This window comes from Mandrillus leucophaeus, unplaced genomic scaffold (genome assembly GCF_000951045.1).
Source record: "Mandrillus leucophaeus isolate KB7577 unplaced genomic scaffold, Mleu.le_1.0 Scaffold142, whole genome shotgun sequence".
In the NCBI taxonomy this organism is placed as follows: domain Eukaryota; kingdom Metazoa; phylum Chordata; class Mammalia; order Primates; family Cercopithecidae; genus Mandrillus; species Mandrillus leucophaeus.
This window is the reverse complement of record NW_012101388.1, coordinates 3,393,163-3,415,930: the sequence shown is the minus strand read 5'-3', so window position 1 is coordinate 3,415,930 and position 22,768 is coordinate 3,393,163. Positions and strand designations below refer to the sequence as shown.

General features: G+C 38.8%; 1 protein-coding gene across 2 annotated transcripts in view; it reads right to left on the bottom strand.

Moving 5' to 3' along the window:
• Positions 1 to 990: 990 nt before the first annotated feature.
• LOC105535148 (putative uncharacterized protein encoded by LINC00305) overlaps positions 991 to 22,768 on the bottom strand; it is a 78,262-nt gene continuing 56,484 nt past the window's right edge. The window contains exons 2-4 of one of the 2 annotated variants that reach the window (XM_011974142.1): positions 22,059 to 22,122; positions 21,347 to 21,505; positions 991 to 1,384 (exon numbers count right to left, since the gene is read on the bottom strand). In XM_011974142.1, coding sequence (XP_011829532.1) covers positions 1,284 to 1,384; positions 21,347 to 21,505; positions 22,059 to 22,092 — 294 coding nt within the window. In that variant the 5' untranslated portion in view covers positions 22,093 to 22,122 and the 3' untranslated portion in view covers positions 991 to 1,283. Of the gene's footprint in view, positions 1,385 to 21,346; positions 21,551 to 22,058; positions 22,123 to 22,768 lie in introns of those variants that run through there. The other variant, XM_011974141.1, reaches the window with a different exon arrangement.

Below are 22,768 nucleotides of genomic sequence, written 5' to 3'. Positions count from 1 at the left end.
CATATATTTTGGGGGATGCTGATCTAAGGTATTTAATTTAGGGAAGATCTAAGGGCCTGAGAACCAGAGTCCACCAGAGCCAGAGAACTGTTAGAGTTTGTTGGATGAGGTCACAGTTTTCCTAGAAAGCACTCATCTGATGTTTTAAAATACTATTTATTTTAGAGGAGTTTTAGATTCATAGCAAAATTAAGAGGAAGGTACAGCTCATCTGATTTTAATGTGCTCGAATCTGTCCCCCTGTCTCTTCTGAGGTGACTAGAGCAGACCAGACATAAAGGTAATCCCAGACCGTTCTCCCTAGCTCCCTAGAAACTTATGTTCTTGAATGGATCTGCAGAGACTTACTTATGAATCATTGGTACAACACAGCGTTCACAGAACCTGAGAATTAACTACTGACGGGACCTATAAGATGTTTTTTGCTAAAATGCTGATGAAACCGACCCAATTGTCCCACAGAACTGATGTTTATGGGTTTTTTTAAATAAACATAGAAATTGACCTTCCTAGTCATGAAACTAAAGAAAGTGACATTTCTCTCTTACCTGAGTTCGTTTCTTAGGAAACCAACCCTCAGGCCTCCCAGATAGTATCAAGGAGCTAAAACTCACGAGATCATTGAGATCACCGAGATCACCACATCTAGACAATGGGATGCCAGACCCCTCACCCATCATGGTGGCCTAACTGACCACCTGTGTCTTGTTGACCAACTCCTCTTGCTTATCCTTCCCCGATTCCTATTTTCTCAGATATAGTCACATTTCTTCTCTACTACATAATCCCCAGATTTTAGTCCATCAGGGAGGTGGATTTGAGACTAATCTCTCATCAACTAGGCTGCAGCACCTGATTAAAGCCTTCTTACCTGTCAATACTTGTGTCTCAGTGATTGGCTTTTTGTGTGGTGAGTAGCAGACCTAGTCAGAAACTCTGGCATTTCGGAGATACTAATTATGAAAATAAATTATGATTTAGAAGAACAAGAAAGTTAAACAAATGTTTAATAGGAGAATACTAAAACTGCAACATTCTATTGAGAGATATCAAAGAAGACGAATAAATGGAGAGTGAACTCTACTTCAGAAAGAAAAGATGAAAAATTTTAAAAGTGTTTTGCCACTTCCCTGCATGACACCTTTCAATGGATTATGCTCACATTAAAAAAGAAATTCCAAAGCCCCTGCCGTTTATCCAAAGATGCTTCATAGTATGACCTCTGATCTCTCCCTAACTTGTCATCTTCTCTGTTTTCAAAGAAACAGAGAACATCATCCAGCTTAGTGTTCTCCTTTCCTCTTCTCTTTGACAATCATGTGACTTTCTTCCTTGCTTCCTTCAGGTGTCTGGTTGTAACCTTTTGAAAGTTTTTTCCTGCATGCTGTACAAACAAAAGTAATCCACATTATTGCAGTAGAGAAAGAGTTTAATCGACAGGAGGCTGGCCATGCCGTGTGGGAGACAGAGTTATTACTCAAATCAATCTCCCCCAGGATTCAGAGACTGGAGTTTTTGGAGGATAATTTGACTGGTAGCGAAACTGCCTTTGCAAAATTATGAGTGAGACAGTGAAAGAGATCTAACTTAACTGACTTCATCTTGTGTCTAACCTCCAAGCTGTCTTTGTTCATTCCCGCGCATAGGCTGAACTAACTTTGGGAGCAACTTAGTTTATACTTTAAACAAAGATGGTAACAGCCTTTTCCCAAAGCAGACTTTCTTCTTGCTTGAGGACTAGACCAACATTAGTCACAGGATTAGAAATTATGGTTTAGGAGTCATGCAGCTGGAGGCTACAAGATTCTGACCCTCCATAAACTGCTCCTAAGATTAGTGCTTGAGATATTTTGCATACCCTGCCCTTGATGGATCATCTGGCATCACCCAGATCGATAAACTGACTCATCTTGTGGCCCCCACCCAAGAACTGACTCAGCACAAGCGACAGCTTCAATTTCCTATGGTTCCACCTCTGACCCAACCAGCCAGCAGTCTCAACTCACTGGTCTTCCTTCACCCACCAAATTATCCTTAAAAACTCTGATGCCTGAATGCTCAGGGAGACCGATTTGAGTAATAATAAAACTCCCGTCTCCCACACAGCTGGCTCTGTGTGAATTACTCTTTCTCTATTGCAATTCCCCTGTCTTGATGAGTTGGCTTTGTCTAGGCAGCAGGCAAGGTGAACTCCTTGGGTGGTTACAGTAGGGGGCCATGGGGTGGGGAGAATTGACTGGTTGAGTTGGAGATTAAATCATAGGAAGCTGAAGCAGTCTTTTTGCATTGAGTCAATTCTTAGATGAGGGTCACATGACCAGATGAGCCATTTTATTGAACTGTGTGGCACCAGTTGATCCATCTAGTGCAGGGTCTGGAAAATATCTCCAGCGTCCCTCTTAGGTTTTATGGTAGTGATGTTATCCTGAGGAGCAACTGGAAGGTTTAGAACCTTGTGGCCTCTAGCTGCATGACTAGGCATAATTTCTAATCTTGTGATTACATTGTGACTACAAACGCAGTGTGGTCCCCAGGCAAGAAGAGAGTTTATTTCAGGAAAAGGCTGTTACCTTTCTTTCAAAGCTAAACTATAAACTAACTTCCTCCCAAAGTCCTATGCCCTGGAATGAACAAGGACAGCTTGGAGGTGAGAAGCAAGATGGAGTTGGTTAGGTCAAATCATTTTCACTGTCATAATTTTCTGTTATAATTTTTGCAAAGACAGTTTCATGATTCGGTATTGATATAAGAAGCCTTTCCAATAATCTTATATACAATATTATCCCATCACTCTTTGGCTCCTTTCTTTGCTTTACCTTGAGAGCTCTTATCATCTAGGACTCTCCACACCCTGACTTTGTGTTGTTTATCTGTTTGCTGACTTTGAAGTAAATTAAAATATTTCACCCCAAAATTTATTTCTTTGACATACTTTGAAATGGCTGCTGCTTGGCCAGCAAACAGAAGTGGCCTTGCAAAGCTATTTTTTGTGGGGAAAATTTGCACCTGTAGAGAATCCTCATTTATATAGCCAACCTCCCCACCGCCCCTTGCCCCAGGTAGGTTTCTTACCTTTCAAGATCCAGGAGGGATTGAGAGTCTGACATCTTCGTGAGTCTGAGATCTTCAACAGTCTGAAAAGAAACATTTACCATCTATTCTCTCTCAGGGAGGCTTCATCTACATAGCAAGGCTCCTCTTACCAGCCAAGCTTCTTTTTTTCTCCCTGTCTTGCCACTAAACCTGATTTACCAACATAACTTGCTTTTGGCCATGTTCTGAGTCTGCATTCTTTACTGTGGCCTCAGGATGGTATATAACCTATCATATCTTATTTTTGGGTTGCATCTTCATCCTGAAGGCTCCTGTGTATACATGGTAAGTAAGTTTGTATGTCTTTTATCCTATGAACCAATCTGCCCCATGCCAGTGATTTTTCAGCAAACGTTTAGGGAGCCCATGGCTATGGCTCCCCCATGGTTTTGACTCTTTTATGCAGATGTTCCATAGGGAAGACTTTTTTTTTCCACTACTCTAGCAGTTAGTCTGGTTCATAGCAGGAACTTGATACATATCTGCGAAACCAATTAATAATGAATGATCATTAACCTACACTACAAATTCAATGAGACCTCAAGCAAAACCCAAGAGATTTTTTAAAAACTTGATCAAGTGATTCAAAATTCATACATACCTAAATTTAGAATATGTGTACTTTTAAAAACAAATTCTACTTGCAGGCAGTGATTCTAAAAATAACTGAATAAATGTTCAGGTATCTATAAAAGGATGATTATCATAGAATTACTCATAAAGCAGAAACTAGAAAATAATTTTAAGTACATTAATTGGAGCTAGGTTTATAATTTATGGTGTATTAAATTAAAAGATAATCTCTGATATAAACAATACAGTGATAAGTGAAAGATGTTATCAAACAATATGTAGTACAAAATTATTTAAAAGATATAATTGTATATTTACACATATGCAAAACATGTCTGTTAGACTATATATGAAGATATTAACAATATTTTTTATTGGTAAATCTAGAATGACCTTCACTTATTTTAAATCTCTTTCTTTTCTGTCATAACCATGAATTATTAATAAAAGGAAAAGAAAACTTTTTATTTTTTAAAAACAAAAAACAGTATCTAGTCCAATTTTTTCATTGGACGGATAAAAGAAATTGGTCTCAAGATACAAATTATCTGTGTGTGTCTGTGTGTTTAAGTATTGAAAATAGGGATAAACACATTTATCCAATATAATCCATCTGGAAAAGAAGAGCAGGCTTGGTTTTAGTGAAAAGTTGTGCGTTGTTTTATTTTTTTCCTGAACCAAATAGCTGTTTTTTATGAACTTCAAGCTTAGCTGTCATACTGCCTTTTGGCAAGACACTTGATTTGAAGGTAGATGTACTCTGCAAATAGAGTATATCTATCACAGACTACTAATGTAGCAAAATGAAATCACACAAGTAATCTCTTTAGATAGATTCCAGTGAATCTTCTTGCTCATTTCAATCCAAATCAAATCTATATTAAAATATTAATGCAAGGATTAAACTATGTAAGTACCAGGTCAGACTGGAGGAAGATTAAAGGGAATACAAGAATCAATCCTCAGGCATCAAGTTGTAGCTTCAGGATATGAGCTCATAAGATATAGTTATTTGCATAAACCAAAGTCACAAAGGAAAAAAATGTTCTCAAAAGATACCAACATTAGTAATTCCCTGGGTTTATTTGCCGCACATAAAATGACTATTTATTGTGAAACTCAAATGGCTTTTGTTTAGCATACTTGTTTGATTTCATTTCTTGATTATTTTGGGTATTCATATAAATATTGGATTAAAAGAATTTGAGTAGTTAAGTACTTAGGAAGTTCAATTTTGAAAAGCCCAAACTGTGAAAATATTATGTGAGATGATGTGAACAATTTAAAAAAACATCTGGGGCGACAGCTAGCCCATATAACGCCCTTGTACACAGTGGAGAAAGCTGCATCCTCTGGGTGGACACGACCACATGGTTTGGCAAGCCTCTTCTCTGGGCAAGCTGGGGAAAAAAACCCAAAAACAAACAAATAAAAAAACAGCATGGCTATGATGAAGGTGGAGGGAAAAGTGGCCTCTTTTAATCTTGGTCCTGAGGTTTTAAGAGGAATATGTCTGTGAGGGGTGAAACTGCCTTTGCAAAAATTAAAACGGTGAGAAAATTATGACTGTGAAAGAGATCTGACCTAATTGACTCCATCTTGCTTCTCACCTCCAAGCTGCCTTTGTTCCTTTCTGAGACTAGGCCAAACTAACTTTGGGAGAAATTTAGTTTATACTTTAACTTTGAAACAAATGTGATGAAAGTCCTTTCCTAAACTAAAATCCCTTTTTGCCTGGGGACCAGATTGCCTTTGTAAGACTAACAAATTGGCCACGAGATTAGAAATTATGCTTTAGGGGTCATACAGCCAAAGGTCACAAGATTCCTAACTTCTCCAATTGCTCCTAGGGATAACATCACTGTTGTAAATTGGTGCTCGAGACATTTTTTTCAGACATTGCCATTCTGATGCACCAGATGGCACCACCTAGACTGGTAATCTGGCTAAATCAGGAACAGAAGACAACAGAACAGGGATAGAAGACAACAGAAAGAACCTACCAACAGCCCCAATGATTTCATCCATGGCCCAACCAATCAACACTCCCCACTCCTGCCAAATGATCCTTAAAAAACCTCAGTCTCCACATTTTCTGGGAGACTGATTTGAGTAACAAAACCCCAGTTTCTCATTTAGCTGGCTCTGTGTGAAATGCATTCTTTCTCTGTTGCAGTTCCCCTGTCTAGATAAATAGGCTCTATCTGGGCAGTGGGCAAGGAGAATCCTTTGGGTAGCTACAGTGGCAGAGACAGAAATGGATTGCACAAAGTTTAACCAGGAATTCACATAACTGGCCTGTTGACAGTGTGAGTTCTATATCTATCCTCAACCTATCCCCCTTTCCAGTCTTGTTCCCTCTTTCTCCCCGACACTGACTATATTGTTTCTTTAATGATCTGTTTTGTTTTATTAGTTTCTCAACACAGTTTTAGAACTTTCTGTTCTCTTTCTAAATGCTGATTATTATATACTTATTTTCTGTTTCCATTTCAGTTAACTTCATCTGTTCATTCTTTAGGCTTCTTGTTTCTCTTTTCTTTCATTTTAATCTTTCTCCTTTTAAAATTCTTGTTTCTAAAATATTTGAAAAAAATTCCAGATAAAACATTTAGAACTTTCTAACTCATGCTTGATTTGATGGTTAAAGTTTAACTTTTTAATATTATTGGGTTTTTAAATTGTGTTAAAAATTTTACTCCATTAAATTTTCCCTTACCTTGTCCTTAATCTTTAGTCTCTTTAGCCATTCACCTTCCCTTTATCATCCTACTTTAATTTTCTTTTTTAAATTTTTTACTCCCCTCCCCTTTAATAAATATTTTTAAAGTGACCTTTAGAATGTTTAGCCAAAGAAGTGGTGAAAATGCAGACATTCCTCACCCCAGACAGGGGCTACGGAGGAGCTCTCCCACCACTGTCTTTGCAGCTTCCGCTTGCTTTCCCCTAATGGATTTCCTGGTCCACTTAAGGCTGGCTCTTCAGAAACCTCACTGTGATACCCCATTGTTCCCGCTGGCTATAATTCTATTAGTGTGCCTGACACTTCTGATTTCCGGCAATAGTGTTTCTTCCCAAGTTCTCATACCGTCTGGTCTTTACCTAGGCAATATGCATTTAAAATCTATAGTCTTCAATACACTGTACGTGCTATTAACTTTGAGACAAACAGCCAAGAGAAAAAGTACATGACAGCACTAACAGTCACACCAGGAACTTTACGCACTAGCCCTGTCTGGCAAGTCTTGCCCTTGGTAAAGAACCAAGTGGTGTTGACCTGCACATGGGAACTCAGAGAAAAGGAGCATGGGCCCCTTTTAATGCCCTTATGTCCAAGTTGCTGTCACTTCTCTTCTCGTGGAGCATAAGTGGATCCTAATTTTTGGCACCTGTTAGAGCTCTTCCTAAATTCCTCGTTCTCATTATAATGCTCAAAGGGAATCTATTTAGAGCAGCTTTTTAAAAGTGACAATTATAAACCTGCTTGATGGTAACCTTGATTTGTTACGATTTGTATTTAGCAATTTGAATCTGACTCGAATGTCATTACCTAATAAGAAAAGCCCATTTTCTTAGACACGCACTTTGTTCCCCAGCGAAAGCTCCTATCGGGAGGATCCCCATGCTGGGCTTCTCTTTTCGCTAAAGAAATGGGAGTCTGGGGTGGCCCGAGTCCCTGAAGCGCCATGGTTTGCATGCAGGCTGTTAGTGGAAGCACCCACAAAAAACACACTCTCCTCATCCAGATGTCTTGCGTTCTCACACCTTGAAGCTAGTTCCCTTTTCTCTTAATCTGCCTGGCAGTGTCTCATATGCAGTGATCCAAGAAAGGCAATTTCTGCATTGAAATAGCTGAGTGAATTTTCCTGTCTCTTTTCTCATGTATGTGGCATATAGTATCAACTCAGTTTTAAGCTTCCTGAGAACAAGGGTGATGTTTTTTATCCTTTCTATCCCCATAAGACCCCACTTCATTAAGCTGTATGCAGTGAGTACATAAAATGTAGGCATCAAAACTGGGTGATGAAATAGTTTGTATGACAAACCCCCATGATACAAGTTTACCTAGGTAACAAACCTGAACTTGAAATAAAAGTTAAAAAAATTAAAAAACAATGTTGCTGACCTCTTTTTTTAGCCTTCATACTTTTGGATATTTTAATCCATGTTATAAAAGTCAGTGAATAGCATCATTTGAATATCTTTCATGGTTTATCAATAAATTTTTGCTCTGCAATAACCACAAAATGTCAGTGGCAAACAACAGTAAACATGCATTTCTCATGCTTCTGCAGGGTTCGTCCATCCAAACTGGGCTTGCCTGGAGGGCTCTGCTCATTTTGGCTGTGCTCACTTAGGCAGCTGAGGCTTAGATGGTCTAGGCTAAACTTGGCTGATGAAACTCAGCCACATATATCTTTCACCTGATAGGAGCCAGTCTTCTCATGATGCTTGTAGATGTGCAAGAGAATAATAACCAAGCACAACTCTTCAAGGCTTCATCTCTTCTAGCATCAGGTCCATCAAAGCAGGTATGTGGCTGAGCAGTTGTTTGGAAAAAAGTATGAGAACAGGGAGGTGTGAAGAATCAGTGCCAAATGATGTCATCAACCACATATAGTGTGGAATATTAGTGACTAGTGCTCTATGAAAAAATTGTGGATGTGCATTCAAGGAGAGTTGACTCTGGTCACATAATGCCTTCTTCTTTTTTTTTTTTTTGAGACAGAGTCTCCCTCTGTCACCCAGGCTGGAGTGCAGTGGTGCGATCTCGACTCACTGCAAACTCTGCCTCCAGGGTTCACACCATTCTCCTGCCTCAGCCTCCCGAGTAGCTGGGACTACAGATGCCTGCCACCACACCCGGCTAATTTTTTGTATTTTTAGTAGAGATGGAGTTTCACCATGTTAGCCAGGATGGTCTTGATCTCATGATCCGCCTGCCTGCCTCGGCCTCCCAAAGTGCTGGGATTACAGGCGTGAGCCACCATGCCTGGCCAATGCCTTCTAATATTGTGCCCACTGATAACAAGTTCAATTACTCATGGTTAGACTTACTCCTTAAGCTTCCCCAATCAAGAAGGCCCCTTTCATTACATTAGTTATTCATTAAGCCAAACACATATAGATTGCCTTTCCTATTCCTATTCTCATGTACCTGCTTGAATCCTACTCTTTCTTCTCCATTCTTTAAGGCATAGATCAAGGCCTGTTTTCCATAGGAAGTCTGCATTTGAGCTTCATGATAAAATGTTTCTATGGATTTGTTAATGTCCCACTTCCCTTTGGAGCTCCAGCATACTATTTACTTATAAACTGTATGTTGTGTTACTCTAATCTCTATGTATATGTCTTTTTTTTTTTTTTGAGACATAGTCTTTCTCTGTTACCCAGGCTGGAGTGCAGTGGCATGATCTTGGCTCACTGCAAACTCTGCCTCCCAGGTTAAAGAGATTCTCCTGCCTCAGCCTCCCAAGTAGCTGGGACTACAGGTGCACCACCATGCCCAGCTAATTTTTGTATTTTTAGTAGAGACCGAGTTTCGCTATGTTGGCCAGGCTGGTCTCGAACTCCTGACCTCAAGTGATCCACCCACCTCAGCCTCCCAAAGTGCTGGGATTACAGGCGTGAGCCACCGCACCTGGCTGTATGAGTCATTTTTATCTGCCCAGGCAGCATGCAGTCTCATAAAAGAAGACATGGGGACAACTCTAGCTTTAAAGAGTGGAAGTTTGACTTTTGGTGCAGACTCTGCCATTAGCTAATGAGGAAGCTGTTTTAATCTATAAATGGGAATTGCCTTTATTTCTTTTTTTTTTTTAGATGGAGTTTTGCTCTTATTGCCCAGGCTAGAGTGCAGTGGCACAATCTCAGCTCATTGCAACCTCTGCCTTATGGTTTAAAGCGATTCTCCTGCCTCAGCCTCCCAAGTCACTGGGATTACAGGCACCTGCCACCAAACCCAGCTAATTTTGTTGTATTTTTAGTAGAGACGGGGTTTCACTATGTTGGTCAGGCAAGTCTCGAACTGCTGACCTCGTGATCCACCCGCCTTGGCCACCCAAAGTGCTGGGATTACAGGCGTGAGCCAATGCACCCGGTCGGGAATTGCCTCTCTTAAACTGAGGCGGTTAAGAAGGCCCTCCACTGTGTGTCTTACGTTTCTTTGCAGTTGTCCATAGTATTTCATTTAACATACTGTTACACACAGAGTATGTTCTTAACATATGCATTTTGTGGATTGGTAAAATGTGGAATGAGATTTATAAACTCGAATCCTATACTGCGTGCAAAGTTAGGATTGAATTAAGAGCAGTGAAGAAAGTTTCTCTATGGGGAAGACTGAGCTGGCCCAAAAATGTTCTAGTTAGTTCAGTGGTATTTTTATCACTAACAATCACTTAAAGTCATAATAAATTTAGTCGTTCCTCTCATAGGCTTCATTGTAATCCATTATGCTTTCAAGTGCATAAAGATGCTGTTATATTTTTACCAATAGATTTATGTTAAGTTGGTTAAAAAAATGGATATTCTAGATCAAAATATATGTCATATCAAAACCTGACCACAGTGGGAAAATTGTTTTCCACACAGGAAAAACAATATGGATAATAGATAATGTGGATAGGATCACTGTCATATTTTCCAAAAATTGAATAAACAAATAGAGAATTTCTTGATAGTTGTAGCTTTGGAAATTTCTAAGGTTGCTTGAAAGGGTAACAGTAGCTGCTCATTTGACCTCTGATTCACTAAAGCTACCCTTCAGGATTGGGAATGTTTACCCTCTGTCTGTCCTCTATTGAGACTGTGCATCTTTCTTTCAGCTGTGCACTTTAGCAAGCTAAATATTATCACTGCATGTCAAAGAAGATTGGTGGGGCTTGTTTCACGATGGAAGAGTCTCATTCCAAACGATTCTTGTTTGGATTTTCCCCTTGCTCTGTTAGCAGGCTACACACCATTTTTGATTGTTTAGGCCCCTATGATGTGTGCAGCAAACGAGAGGTGACTTCTTATCTATAAGCAGAAGCTGCCTGATAAACAGCAGGGATGAATAATTTATAAGGTAGCAGTATGGAAAGTGGCATTTCACACTTCTTTCCATGTAAAATGTCACATGAATTCCAAACAGGCTAAACAGTTTAGTAGGAAAGAGAAACCTCATATCGCTAGCAAGAAAAGGGAAAGAAAGGGTCTATAATGTGGCAATTATGATATTACTCAAAAAGAATTCTGATCCAAATATTGTTCTCCATTGATTAAATGTGAAAGCAAATTACAGTTTCTCAAATCAATATTAGGAAATAATTATTATACACATGAAAATAGCATCTGTAAGGCAAATAGGCTTGGGTTTTATTCTACTCAATTTCAGTCAACTTACAGTAAATGAATCCTGAAAAACTGTATTTTTCATTTTCTAATCATGCAGTTAGCCCTCCATTAAAAGAGAGCTAAAAAATGGGGTTTGATAGATTATTATGCATCATATTGCATAGTTAACATTAGTCTACTTAATCAGAAAATCCAATCAAATTGGTTCTCTGAATTCTAATCATCATGCCATTAGCAGCTCTTTATTACTAAAGATGGTTAGTAAAATTAAACTGAAACCATAGAAGATCAAACTCAAAAGTAAGTTGCATATTTATTCCATTTAATAATTAATATTTAGTAAGTTGATATTTTGGAAAGCTAAAAATTTAGAGTTACCTTATTGAATTCTTGACGTTGTTACTTAATCTTGCTTATAGTGATATAACATTTTTGAAATATATTTTGAAAACATAGGTTCATCAAAGAAACCTATTAAATACCTTTATATATGAAATATTATAGGGAACATTCTAGGGTATAGAAAAATATAGTACTGCTTTTGTCTTTAAGGCTCCATTTCTTGATCTGGGTGGAGGGAGGTCACTGATGAATACATAACAGAATTAGAGATAAGGAAATGAGTTACTGTCTGGTGCTAACCATTACTCAAGAGAAATTCAGAGAGAAGCAAGATCAGGCAGCTCTTGAGCAGTCATGAATGACTTCCTAAATAACCAGAAATTTGTGATTTTTCTCAACTCTTTCTTTTCCCTCTCCAGTTGACCAATAATTCCAGATGACCTTACTGGCCAAATAATTCTTCTGCTTCCATCTCCTTATTTCTTCTCCCACCATCCTAAAATATGGAAGTACAGTTCTAAAGAGTGGCCCTGAAACTGATCAGAAATTCTTCATGCATCTCAGTGCTCTTGCTTGGGCAATCTTCCTAAATATTTCCCATGTGTACAAAGAGTACCTCCCAATCTAGCTCTTTAGTTCAATGCACATAATCCTTCTTGAAGGGTGCCTGCCTTATCCACCTTCACAGAGTCAGTAAGTGGTAGAGCCAGGACTCATGTCCATGTGGTGTGCTTCCAAAGCAGATGTGTTTGTCCAAAATACCATATTGTAATCATACATGGATTTGTCTGCCTCCCATGAGACTGTAAGTTCCTTGAGGACAACGGGACTATGTCTTCTTCGTTTTGGTATCTTCAGTGTCATGCCCTCCTAAGATACTCAAAAACTACGTGTTACATAATTTTTGGAAAACTTGCATTTTGAAGATTGCAGTGGCGGAGGACCTCATCACGAGAACAAAGCCTGTGCCAGGTATAATGAGAGGTGATATTTAATAGGGAGGATTAGCTGCAGAAGTCTTGAAAAAGTTAAACAGATAAAAAAAAAGGGACAGGAAGGTGACCAAAAGTCAACATCAACAGAAAACAGGACCAACCTTAGGGCTGGGGCACAAGGGGAATATGGGGTTACTAGAGCCAAGGAGACAGAGCTACCTGTGGTGAGCTATGATCACAGAAGGATAGACTGTCAGGCAGAAGTAGGAGACATGAAGATACAGGTAATTCCAGAGATAGAGACTGATATGGTTTGGTTCTGTGTCCCTACTCAAATCTCATCTTGAATTGTAATCCGAATTGCAATCCCCAGATGCAGAGAGAGGGGCCTGGTGGGAGGTGATTGGATCATGGGGACGGTTTTCCCCATGCTGTTCTCATGATAGTGGGTAAGTCTCATTAGATCCAATGGTTTTACAAAGGGCAGTTTCCCATGCTCACTCCTCTCTGTTTGCCACCACCTTGTGAAGCAGGTGCTTGCTTCTACTTTGCCTTCTGCCATGATCATAAGTTTCCTGAGGCCTCCCCAACCATGCTAAACTGTGAGTCAATTAAGCCTCTTTCCTTTATAAACTATCCAGTCTCAGGTAGTATGTAGCAGTGTGAAAACGGACGAATACAGAGACAGCACAAACACACATGATGGCTTTTTTTTTCCTCCACTGCTCTGTAGGCTCTCTGTTGGCTAAACCCAAGGGAAAGCAACTTGTCAAAGTAGCCTGAGAAATGTCATTTACAGAAGTAAGGAGTAGGGGAAAGGCAGGAAATGAATTATCCTGGATTGTGCCTGTGTTAGTCCATTTTCAGATTGCTGATAAAGACATACCCAGGACTGCGTGATTTACAAAAGAAAGACAGGTTTAGTGTACTTACAGTTCCACATGGCTAGAGAGGCCACACAATCACGGTGGAAGGCAAGGAGGAGCAAGTCACGACTTATATGGATGGGAGCAAGGAAAAAGAGAGAGCTTGTGCAGGGAAACTTCACCTTATAAAACCATCAGATGTCATGAGACTTATTCACTATCACGAGAACAGCATGGGAAAGACCTGCCCTTATGATTCAATTATCTCCCACCAGGTCCCTCTTACAACCCGTGGTAATTCAAGATGAGATTTGGGTGGGGACACAGCCAAACCATATGAGTGCCTGTTTCCAGACAGGCACACAGTAGGCAGAGGGGAAAATACTTAAGGGGCAAATAGTGGGCTCAAAGACATGGATGGAAACGTGCATTTGGGAGAATAGAGGCATATGTTTCAATAGGCAGGAAGAGGCCAATTTTGAAGCTATCATTCAACTTAGGTGGAAAAGTTTATAGGCAATATCACTAAGTGTTTGAAAAGCAGAAAGCATTAAGTGAGCTTTTTAGTAGAATATGAAAATATCATAGATACAATAGATACTAGAGGCAAATTACAATAGTTGCCAAGCACAGAATAAAATTCTAAGAATCAAATAATAGAAAGTTGTGATATCATCTCTCACAACCTCATTCTTCTAAAGAGGCATTTTCTGTACTTACTTGATAATAAAATTCTCCTGGTGCTCCTGTTAAACATGCAGACACACACCTACAATATCGGTTCTCCAGAAAAGAGTTTGTGTAATCTGTGCTACTATCAATAGTGCTAATGGTGATTTTTATGATCAGGCAAATTGAGGAAATGTTACCCGAAAGGGTTATGTGAGAAAAATACCTGCTTTTTTCAATTGATCAATATGTGCCACTAGCGATCCCTTGCAGGACTTGGTGCAAAATGAAAATGTGGGGCCCCTTGCTCAAGTATTCAGAAAATGATGTGATAATGGTACTGAAATATGAAGCTTCTTCCTTTCCTCTGCAGTCTCTCTTTATGTGTCATGGTATTTTTTATTTGCTTTTTGATGTTATAAGTAAAAAAATAAAAATGTAAATTATCTGCCTGAATTGTATCATTCATCTTTATGTTGTATGATGCCAGTTTTAAATGCAAATATTAGAGCATTTAACTTGTATGTGGAATCACTGACACGACACCATTTATGTTTCGTAGCTTACACAGGTGTATGTATTTCTTTCTTACCAGACCAGTGGAAATGCTGCACAAAACTAACTCAACTATCTTTAATTCACATCTTGATTAGCATTTACCAACACTTTCTGCCATTGACTTACTTATGAATAAGGCAGGACTGACAAGAAAAGGAGGTATGTGCTGCCCTGTCTTTCCCTTTTCTACTACGTGGTCATTGTCAACTAAGTGGGTGACTAATACAGGGAAATAAATGAGTGACAAATAACATGATAGTGTTCCCTGGTTTTTCATGTTTCTTGGAACATCATTGCCTTTTTCTGAATTGAAAGCAAGTTCTGGTTCAAATAGAAGGTGCGACCTCTCTGGGCCGTCTGTCCTGTGCTTACTGATAGACATAATATATGCTTTCCTTTTCTTTCCTTTGGGTCTCTTCAAACTCCCAAACACTGTGTGCTCACCTGAGTTCTGTGCTCATGGAGCATTGCCCACACAGTGTGCACATGGGGCAGCAAGGGTCTCTCTCGGCCCGCATGGATGCTCCACTGTTTCGTTGGACTTTGTGTGCAAAACACAAGTTCAAAGATAACCGTTACTAAAAATTTCAGGAGGAGTACAGTAGAACTTCAGATCCAGTGTGGGCCCTTCTGTGCGATGGCACAGGTCCCATGTCCATAAAGCTATCCTTGTGCCAGGGAGTTATTATTATCCTCATTTTGCAAATCAGGAAACTGAGGTTTACAGAGGTCAAGTAATGTTCAAGGCTACTCAGCTGGAAAGTGACAGACCTGGGGTTCAAATCAGACCATTGGTCTGCAAAGCTCATGTGCTAACATAAAATCTGCTTCATTTCACCACACTCGGCCCCCGTGTTGCTATATTTAGACATATCTGAAGGCAGGTGACACAGTTGTGGGAAGTTTGGTTCAATGATTAATTAGTCACTCCATAATCAATACGTGATTAATTTCCAAGTCCTGTTAAGGAGGTAAACACACACCTACATAGTTTTCCAGAGAAAAAGCTTGTATAATCTGTGCTATATTGAAAGGGCTTTTAAAATTATTTAAGTAGAGACTCTCTGCCCTGATAGTGGTATTTATTTAACTTGATCTCTTATTTCCACACAAAACCACTCCTATGCATTGGGTGCACTGAGGTATAAGAATAAAAATGGATTCGTTCATAAGGCACAATTTCTGCCCTTAGGAAACTTAAATATGTTTGAAAAACCAACATTTCCCTTAGGATAATTTCACCCATGTCACCTCCTTTGGCTTTTCTCACAAGTTTTGTTTCTCCTCATTTCTCTTTGGTGCTTACTGGGTGCCTTTTCTAGTTTCACGTTCTTTTCAACAGCAACTGCGTGGCTGCTTTCATGAGTTTGTCTCCTGCGTATTGTTATGGTTTGTAAAACATTTGCTGACTAGGCCAGGCAGGCATGGCGGCTCAGGCCTGTAATCCCAGCACTTTGGGAGGCTGAGGCGGGTGGATCATGAGGTCAGAAGATCGAGACCATCCTGGCCAACATGGTAAAACCCCTTCTCTACTAAAAATACAAAAAATTAGCTGGGTGTGGTGGCGGGTGCCTGTAGTCCCAGCTACTCAGGAGGGTGACGCAGGAGAATCACTTGAACTCAGGAGGTGGAGGTTGCAGTGAGCTGAGATAGCACTATTGCACTTTAGTCTGAGTGACAGGGCGAGACTCTATCTCAAACAAACGAACAAATAAACAAACAAACAAACAACATTTGCTGACTAATCTGATTCTTCAAATTAAGGATGATGGGATGTTTTCCTTTCCCCTGGTCTTTGACCCCTCCAACAGAGGTGAGGCGTGAATAATACTGGGGTGGATCTTCACCAAGGGCCCAGTGAATGTTCTCCTCTCAAGTGAGCTCTCTGTGGCTTGCGTGCAGTGATTATGCCGAGAGCAAGACTTGTTCTGCCTATTGAAAGAGGGAAAGTCATTTAAAATATTTAAGAAATGAGAAGCTGCTCAGAATACATTTCATTAAGGATGTACTTGGGCTGATTTTGAGTTGGCTGTGGGGAAGCAGTAAACAGTCACAGCTCTTAACCACTCCTTCTGAACAAAATCTTCTTTAGGACAGAGAACATGTCTCAAAGCACATTTAGTGTATTATCACACATCCAGTAAGCAATTCAATATAATGTTTTAAATGGCCGTGGAGGACAGCCTGAGGCACCAATGCTTTTGGAAAATATATTTTGCATATCTACTGAATGGCATCATAGCGAGTCTATAAAAATATTAGCCTTAACGGAATCATTTCACCCATACTTTGCTATTAGTAAGTATGTCTGAATCCACTCCAGCGAAGAGGACTTTAAAAAAAATGTGTAAGTGTCTAGAGATAATCAAGCAGGCTACTTTATTTATTACAAGAAGTTCACGACTTCCCCACATGAATATACCTGACTGCCAGTTAGTTCACTTAGCTGCTCTGGTTAGCAGTTGCAGGCTAATCCTACCCTATTTTTATATTTATTTGATTTATTTATTTTTTTGGGACAGAGTCTCGCTCTGTCACCCAGACTGAAGTGCAGTGGTGCGATCTCGGCTCACTGCAATCTCCGCCTTCCGGGTTCACGCCATTCTCCCGCCTCAGCCTCCCGAGTAGCTGGGATTACAGGCATGTACCACCAAGCCTGGCTGATTTTTGTATTTTTAGTAGAGATGGGGTTTCACCACATTGGCCAGGTTGGTTTCAAACTTCTGACCTCAAATGATCCACCTACCTCGGCTTCCCAAGTGCTGGGATAACAGGCATGAGCCACAGCACCCAGCCAATCCTACCCTATTAATATGTGCTTGTAGTCATAGGGGGTTGTAGTCATGGGGAAAAGTGACTCATTTAATATATGTGTCATTAACTTCTGCTATAGGCAAGACAGTTTTAAATGATTAGAGCTGGGGAGGGGCTTAAAGATAGAGCATATGTTGACTTGAGCAGCATCGTCACCCATCCCTGTTGACAAGATTTCTGGTACAGGAGATTTTTGGTTTCAAAACAGGAGAGGTTCTAGCAAAACCAGGAGGCATTGGTCACCCCACCTTTACTCAGAGAAGTTACAGTTTAATTGGAAAGACGTGCACACAGAATATGAGAAATAGAAAAGTACTCTCAATTGCGAAAAAAGGGGAAATAGTTTTCCACTGAAGGGATTCTGGACCAGGGGAATGCAAATCCCCAGCTATACCTGGTGTCTGTGGGAGAAGAATTGAATGAATGGCATTTTGGTAAGATGAAACTTGATGGAGTCCAGGCATTTCATTGATCTCCTCCTAGATCTCCTGTGAAATGGCCAAAATGATAGCAAACTAAAAGAAATGTTATTACTGAAAACTAGGGAAAAGAGTCTATCATCTGAGAGAAAGTGCAAATAACTTCTGCTGGAAGAGAGCAATTGGAGGATAATTGAACAAAAACACTGATGAAGACTGTTTCACAAGGTTCCCTTCTGAGATGATACAAACATGGAAATTAAGGAAAGCAAGTCCTGGCAGCACCCCATGGATATTCCCTTATTTGGAGTGGTGAAGGGAGGGGTGAGGGTCGACAGTGGGCAGAGAGCACAACACCCTCAGAATCACTTCTGCTGCTGGGGAGTAAGGATCAGCCCAGGGCAGATCCTCCAGGATGTCCGGAGCTTCCAGCATGACTGAACCAGGCAGAGAGCCGGTGGTGAGCCAGGCATCCCCCTAAGCAGCGAGCCTTCCCTTGGTAAAGCAAAATTTCTTCCTGGGCCAAACTCACACCTGTAATCCCAGCACTTTGGGAGGCTAAGGGGGGCAGATCACTTGAAATCAGGGGTTCAAGACCACCCTGGGCAACATGGCAAAATCTCATCTCTACTAAAAATACAAAATTAAACCAAGTGTGTTGGCAGGTGCCTGTATTCCCAGCTACTTGGGAGGCTGAGGCAGGAGAATCGCTTGAACCCGGGAGGTGGAGCTTGCAGTGAGCTGCACCGTACTCCAGCCTGGGGGACGGAGCAAGACTTCGTCTCAAAAAAAAAAAAAAAAAAAAAGAATTTCTTTCTGGGCAAGCAGACTCCAAAGAAGCCTCAATCTGTGTACCTGTCGTAGAGACCAGGACAAACAAATCTGGATACAGAAAACTGACCTCTGAGCCACGCAGAGAAGAGATTGAGCAGAATTGGCCTTGACTGATCATGGCTACGAATCTTCCCTATTTCTTTTAGGCTGCTGGCTTTACTAAAAGGGCAAAGCAATTTTAAATTAAAACAGCAAGGATGACAAAAAAAATACCCCTTTTGAGCTTAAAATTTGAGAGACGATTTCTAACAGCAAGCAGATGGATAGTGAGGAGACACAAGGATAATCCTCCTACTCTATTTACAGGCAAGCACGAGGCTAGGAGGGGCCTCTCCTTTCTCAAGGATGTGTAAATAGAAAACAGCCAACAGGAGGCCTGTGAAAAGATTTTTGCAGCTCAAAATAAGGAGAGGGACATAGTATTCCACATCCAGGGAAGGAACTAGTTTTGAAGAGATTTATTACAGAAGATAAATTATATTTGCGCAATACCTGCTTTATGATCTCACTAAAATATAAGACAAGAGGAGTTATTTTTTTTTAATAGAAGACGTGAAAAATGACACGGAATCCCATGAGGCTGAGGTAAAACAGGAGCTATCTGAAAACTAAAAACATGCCAAAAGGAATCTGAATGAAGTGAAATAATTTAAGAAAATTAAAAATGCAATTTTAGAATTTACAACTGCATTTCGTCATTAAAGAACAGAACCAACACTGCAGAATTTTTACTTACTGGCTAGAAAACTCACTTGAGGATCCTAACAGAGCACAAACAAAGTGGGTGGAGAAAAGAAACAGATCAGAGAGAAATAGCAGATAGAACAGATTTGGAGTTTCAATATATACAAAATCAACGTTTCTGAATAAAAGACTAAAAAAATGGAATTATTTGAAGATATGAAATAAGGACTTTTATGAGCTGAAGAAATACACAAGCCTTCATATAAAAAGAGATCAATGAGTATCTGGAAAAAATTATGAAACATGGGAATATTATGAAAGGGAACAAAAATTCAGTTTTCCCTATGAACATTTGGAATTTCAACAATAAAATGGGAAAAATACCTGAAGAATTCTCACAGAGTTCTATAATGGTCCTGATAAAAAAAAATTAAAAAATGAATAAAACTTTCCTATATACTAGTTAAAAGAGTTTACTAAGGATAGAGTTTACAGATAGTAATATAAGATGACTCAAATAGACTTAAGAAGCAAGTGCCTATATACGTAAGAATCTTTATGCATTATAGCATAAAACTTGAAGTGATATGAAGAAATGAAGATTTAGTCCTTACTCTTAGATGTAAAGACTCAGGATTGTGTGAATATCAATTTTTCTCAAATTTAATGCAATTCCAACAAAAAACTTAGAAATCATAGAAATTTTTAAAAACTTGGCAAAATGGTTCTAAAATTTAAAATTATCAATGTTCGAAACAGCAAAAATATTTTGAAAAGCAGGGATAATAAAAAGTGACTTAACTATACTGTTAAAATGCTTAATATAGCTGACTAGATGGAGAAATCAATAAATGAAAATAATAAAACCAGAAATAGGTACATGCACAGAAGTTTATAGTGTATAATCCAGTTGGTATTAAAATCAATTGAATAAATATGAATTTATTTATTAAATGTTGTTGAGCATTAACTGTTAGGAAAATATAATGCTATTTATGTATTTACAGTATTCAACAAAATTAATTCTAGATGAATTACAACACTAACTATAAACAATCATACCAAAAATTAATGAATATAATATGGGAATAAATATATCCATTCAGGAATGTGGATTTGACTATATGACATGTTAAAATCTCCTTTGTATTACAAAACATAATAAGTTAGAGTTAAAGAACACAATAATAAAATATTTAATGAACATATGAGGGACTACTGAAATTCCCAAATAAATCTTGAATACCCTCTTAGAAAAATGTTTAATGAACACAAAGTTAATTCACAAAGAAGTACAATAATAAGAAGAATGGCCAAAATAACTAGATGAATAACATTTTTATATGACTCTAATAAAACTTTAAATAGCATTTTTAAAATTAATAAATTTGGTAAATATTTAAAATGCTAAGAATTCTGGAGGACATGGTGAGAACTCCTGTACAGTCTACAGAATTGTAAGTTTGCATAATGCTTCTGCAAGCGACTTTATAAAGTTATGTTAGTGTAATGATATTTCCATCATTATAACTGGATATAAGTATATGTGATTATTTACGAAAGCTGTAATATATGTTTATCATAGAATATTATGCAGCCACAAAAGATGTATTTTTAAAGATGCTAATAGCTGAATTAATGTGCCGTGAATTAAATCTATTTGTATATTTTCAAGATTTTCTGTATTTGACTTATATTATATACAATCATGTCATTTTGTAAAAACCAAAGAGTCTGCCCCACCACTGGTGATTCAATAACACAATATTTGCCACAAAAAGCAGCTTATAATTACTACTCAAGACAAGGGATTCTTATTGTCTTAGAAATACAACTTACTGTAACTTTGGAGGAAAACAATAATGTAAAACTTGTAATTGCTATGTTTTCAGTCCAAGGTTTGAGCACAAGGTGTTTTTTTTATAATTTCAGATTTGCTTGTTCTTACTATTAAGACTTATGAAGGTTTTTAAAGTAGAATATATACAAAATAAAAAAAATATAAAGAACATTTTAAAAAAGAGCCTATAAAGAATTACTCCACATGGTCAGAAGAGGGAGCTTTTAGATTGCAAAAAAAAGTAAAATTTTAAGCACTCTATTATCAGAAGTAACATTATTTCAAGTCCTCGTATTGAATACTAATAAAAAAGTAGCTACAGAAACATTCCTTTATAATAAATTAAAAAAACTTTTTTGTTTCATGAAATATTGAACTTACCTTTATTCCTCATTGAGAGCGTGTAGAATCTCACTCTAACCACTGTCTTCTGATGCTTTGCACATTTGACCTTTGCAAGTATGACTGATAAACCAGAAGGCTCCTGACCAGTTTCCACCTCCTGCTTTCCCTTTTCATCTTTGCAGGTCGCGGAGATGGCTACTGAGATAAGGGACAAGAGGGTGGAGAGCAAGGTGGCAACAACTAACCAACAACAAGATTAAAGATTTATTATGTATTATTGACCAACATTGTTCTTTAAAGATAATGCTAGAAATAAAAAAGTTGAAACGATCCATCTAATCTGAAGCCTTCTGCTATGTCAATATTCAGATTTTAAAACTCTTAGTTCCTAGTGCCTTCGTAAGCTCTTCATAAACCTAACTGTGTTCAGAGGTACAGCAGTAAATGATGACCCAGGAGTGAGTTCTGTTATTATAAAAATCATGGCAGTTAGAAGTGTAGCCCAGAGTGCAGAATGCAACGAGAAGGAGGGTAATTCTTTTTTCATTGGCATGGATCACACACCAGTTCTGTATTCAATCAGTGGCTCTCCATCTTGAAAGAGAAGTAGAAAATTTGAAGTGAGTTCATGACCTAGTCATAAGTAACATTCTAATTTGGGAAACAAATTATGAAAAACTCTATAAATAGGGTTAATTGTTTTCTTAGGTTTGTTACTTCAAAGAAGGAATTTGAGATGGTTACTCACCATGTATAATACACCGTATATGAAGGTCGATCATATCCAGGGGTGGGACCAGATGCTTTTCATCCTGCAAGTGAAAAAAGAAAATAGTTATTTTCAGTGAATGCTGCAAAACGCAACGAAAGTGAGTAACCCTGGGAGTGTAAAAGTCCCCCATTCTTCCGTGTGAATCAGTGCTCATCTAAAGCCTGAACCTGAAGAGCCTTAGACATGTCCCCTATTTGCACCCAGCATGGTTTAGATGACCCTAAGCCTCTTTCTGAAGTTACGTGTGCTGTTGGCTTAAATTTGACAAAAATGTTTGGTAGGGTCAAGGCACTAAGCCAAGTGACAAGGACCATTGAAGTTTCGTGCAATGTAAGGAAGGAGAAAGACCTGAGGGAGAAAGAACCTCGGTCATCCCAGGAATAGAAGGAAAGTGGGCTGTTTGAGGAGAGAGAATATAGAGGGATATTATTCAAATCAGTAAGAGGAGAAGATATCCTGTCTCTATTCCACTGTTGATCTTCTCCTCCTTATCACCAATCATTGGTTTACTTTTACTGTCTGAAGAGGTACAAATATTGTAATTTAAAAAGCAGATATTCCTTACAATAATATATTAAAGGCCGGGCATGGTGGCTCAAGCCTGTAATCCCAGCACTTTGGGAGGCCGAGACGGGTGGATCACGAGGTCAGGAGATCGAGACCATCCTGGCTAACACAGTGAAACC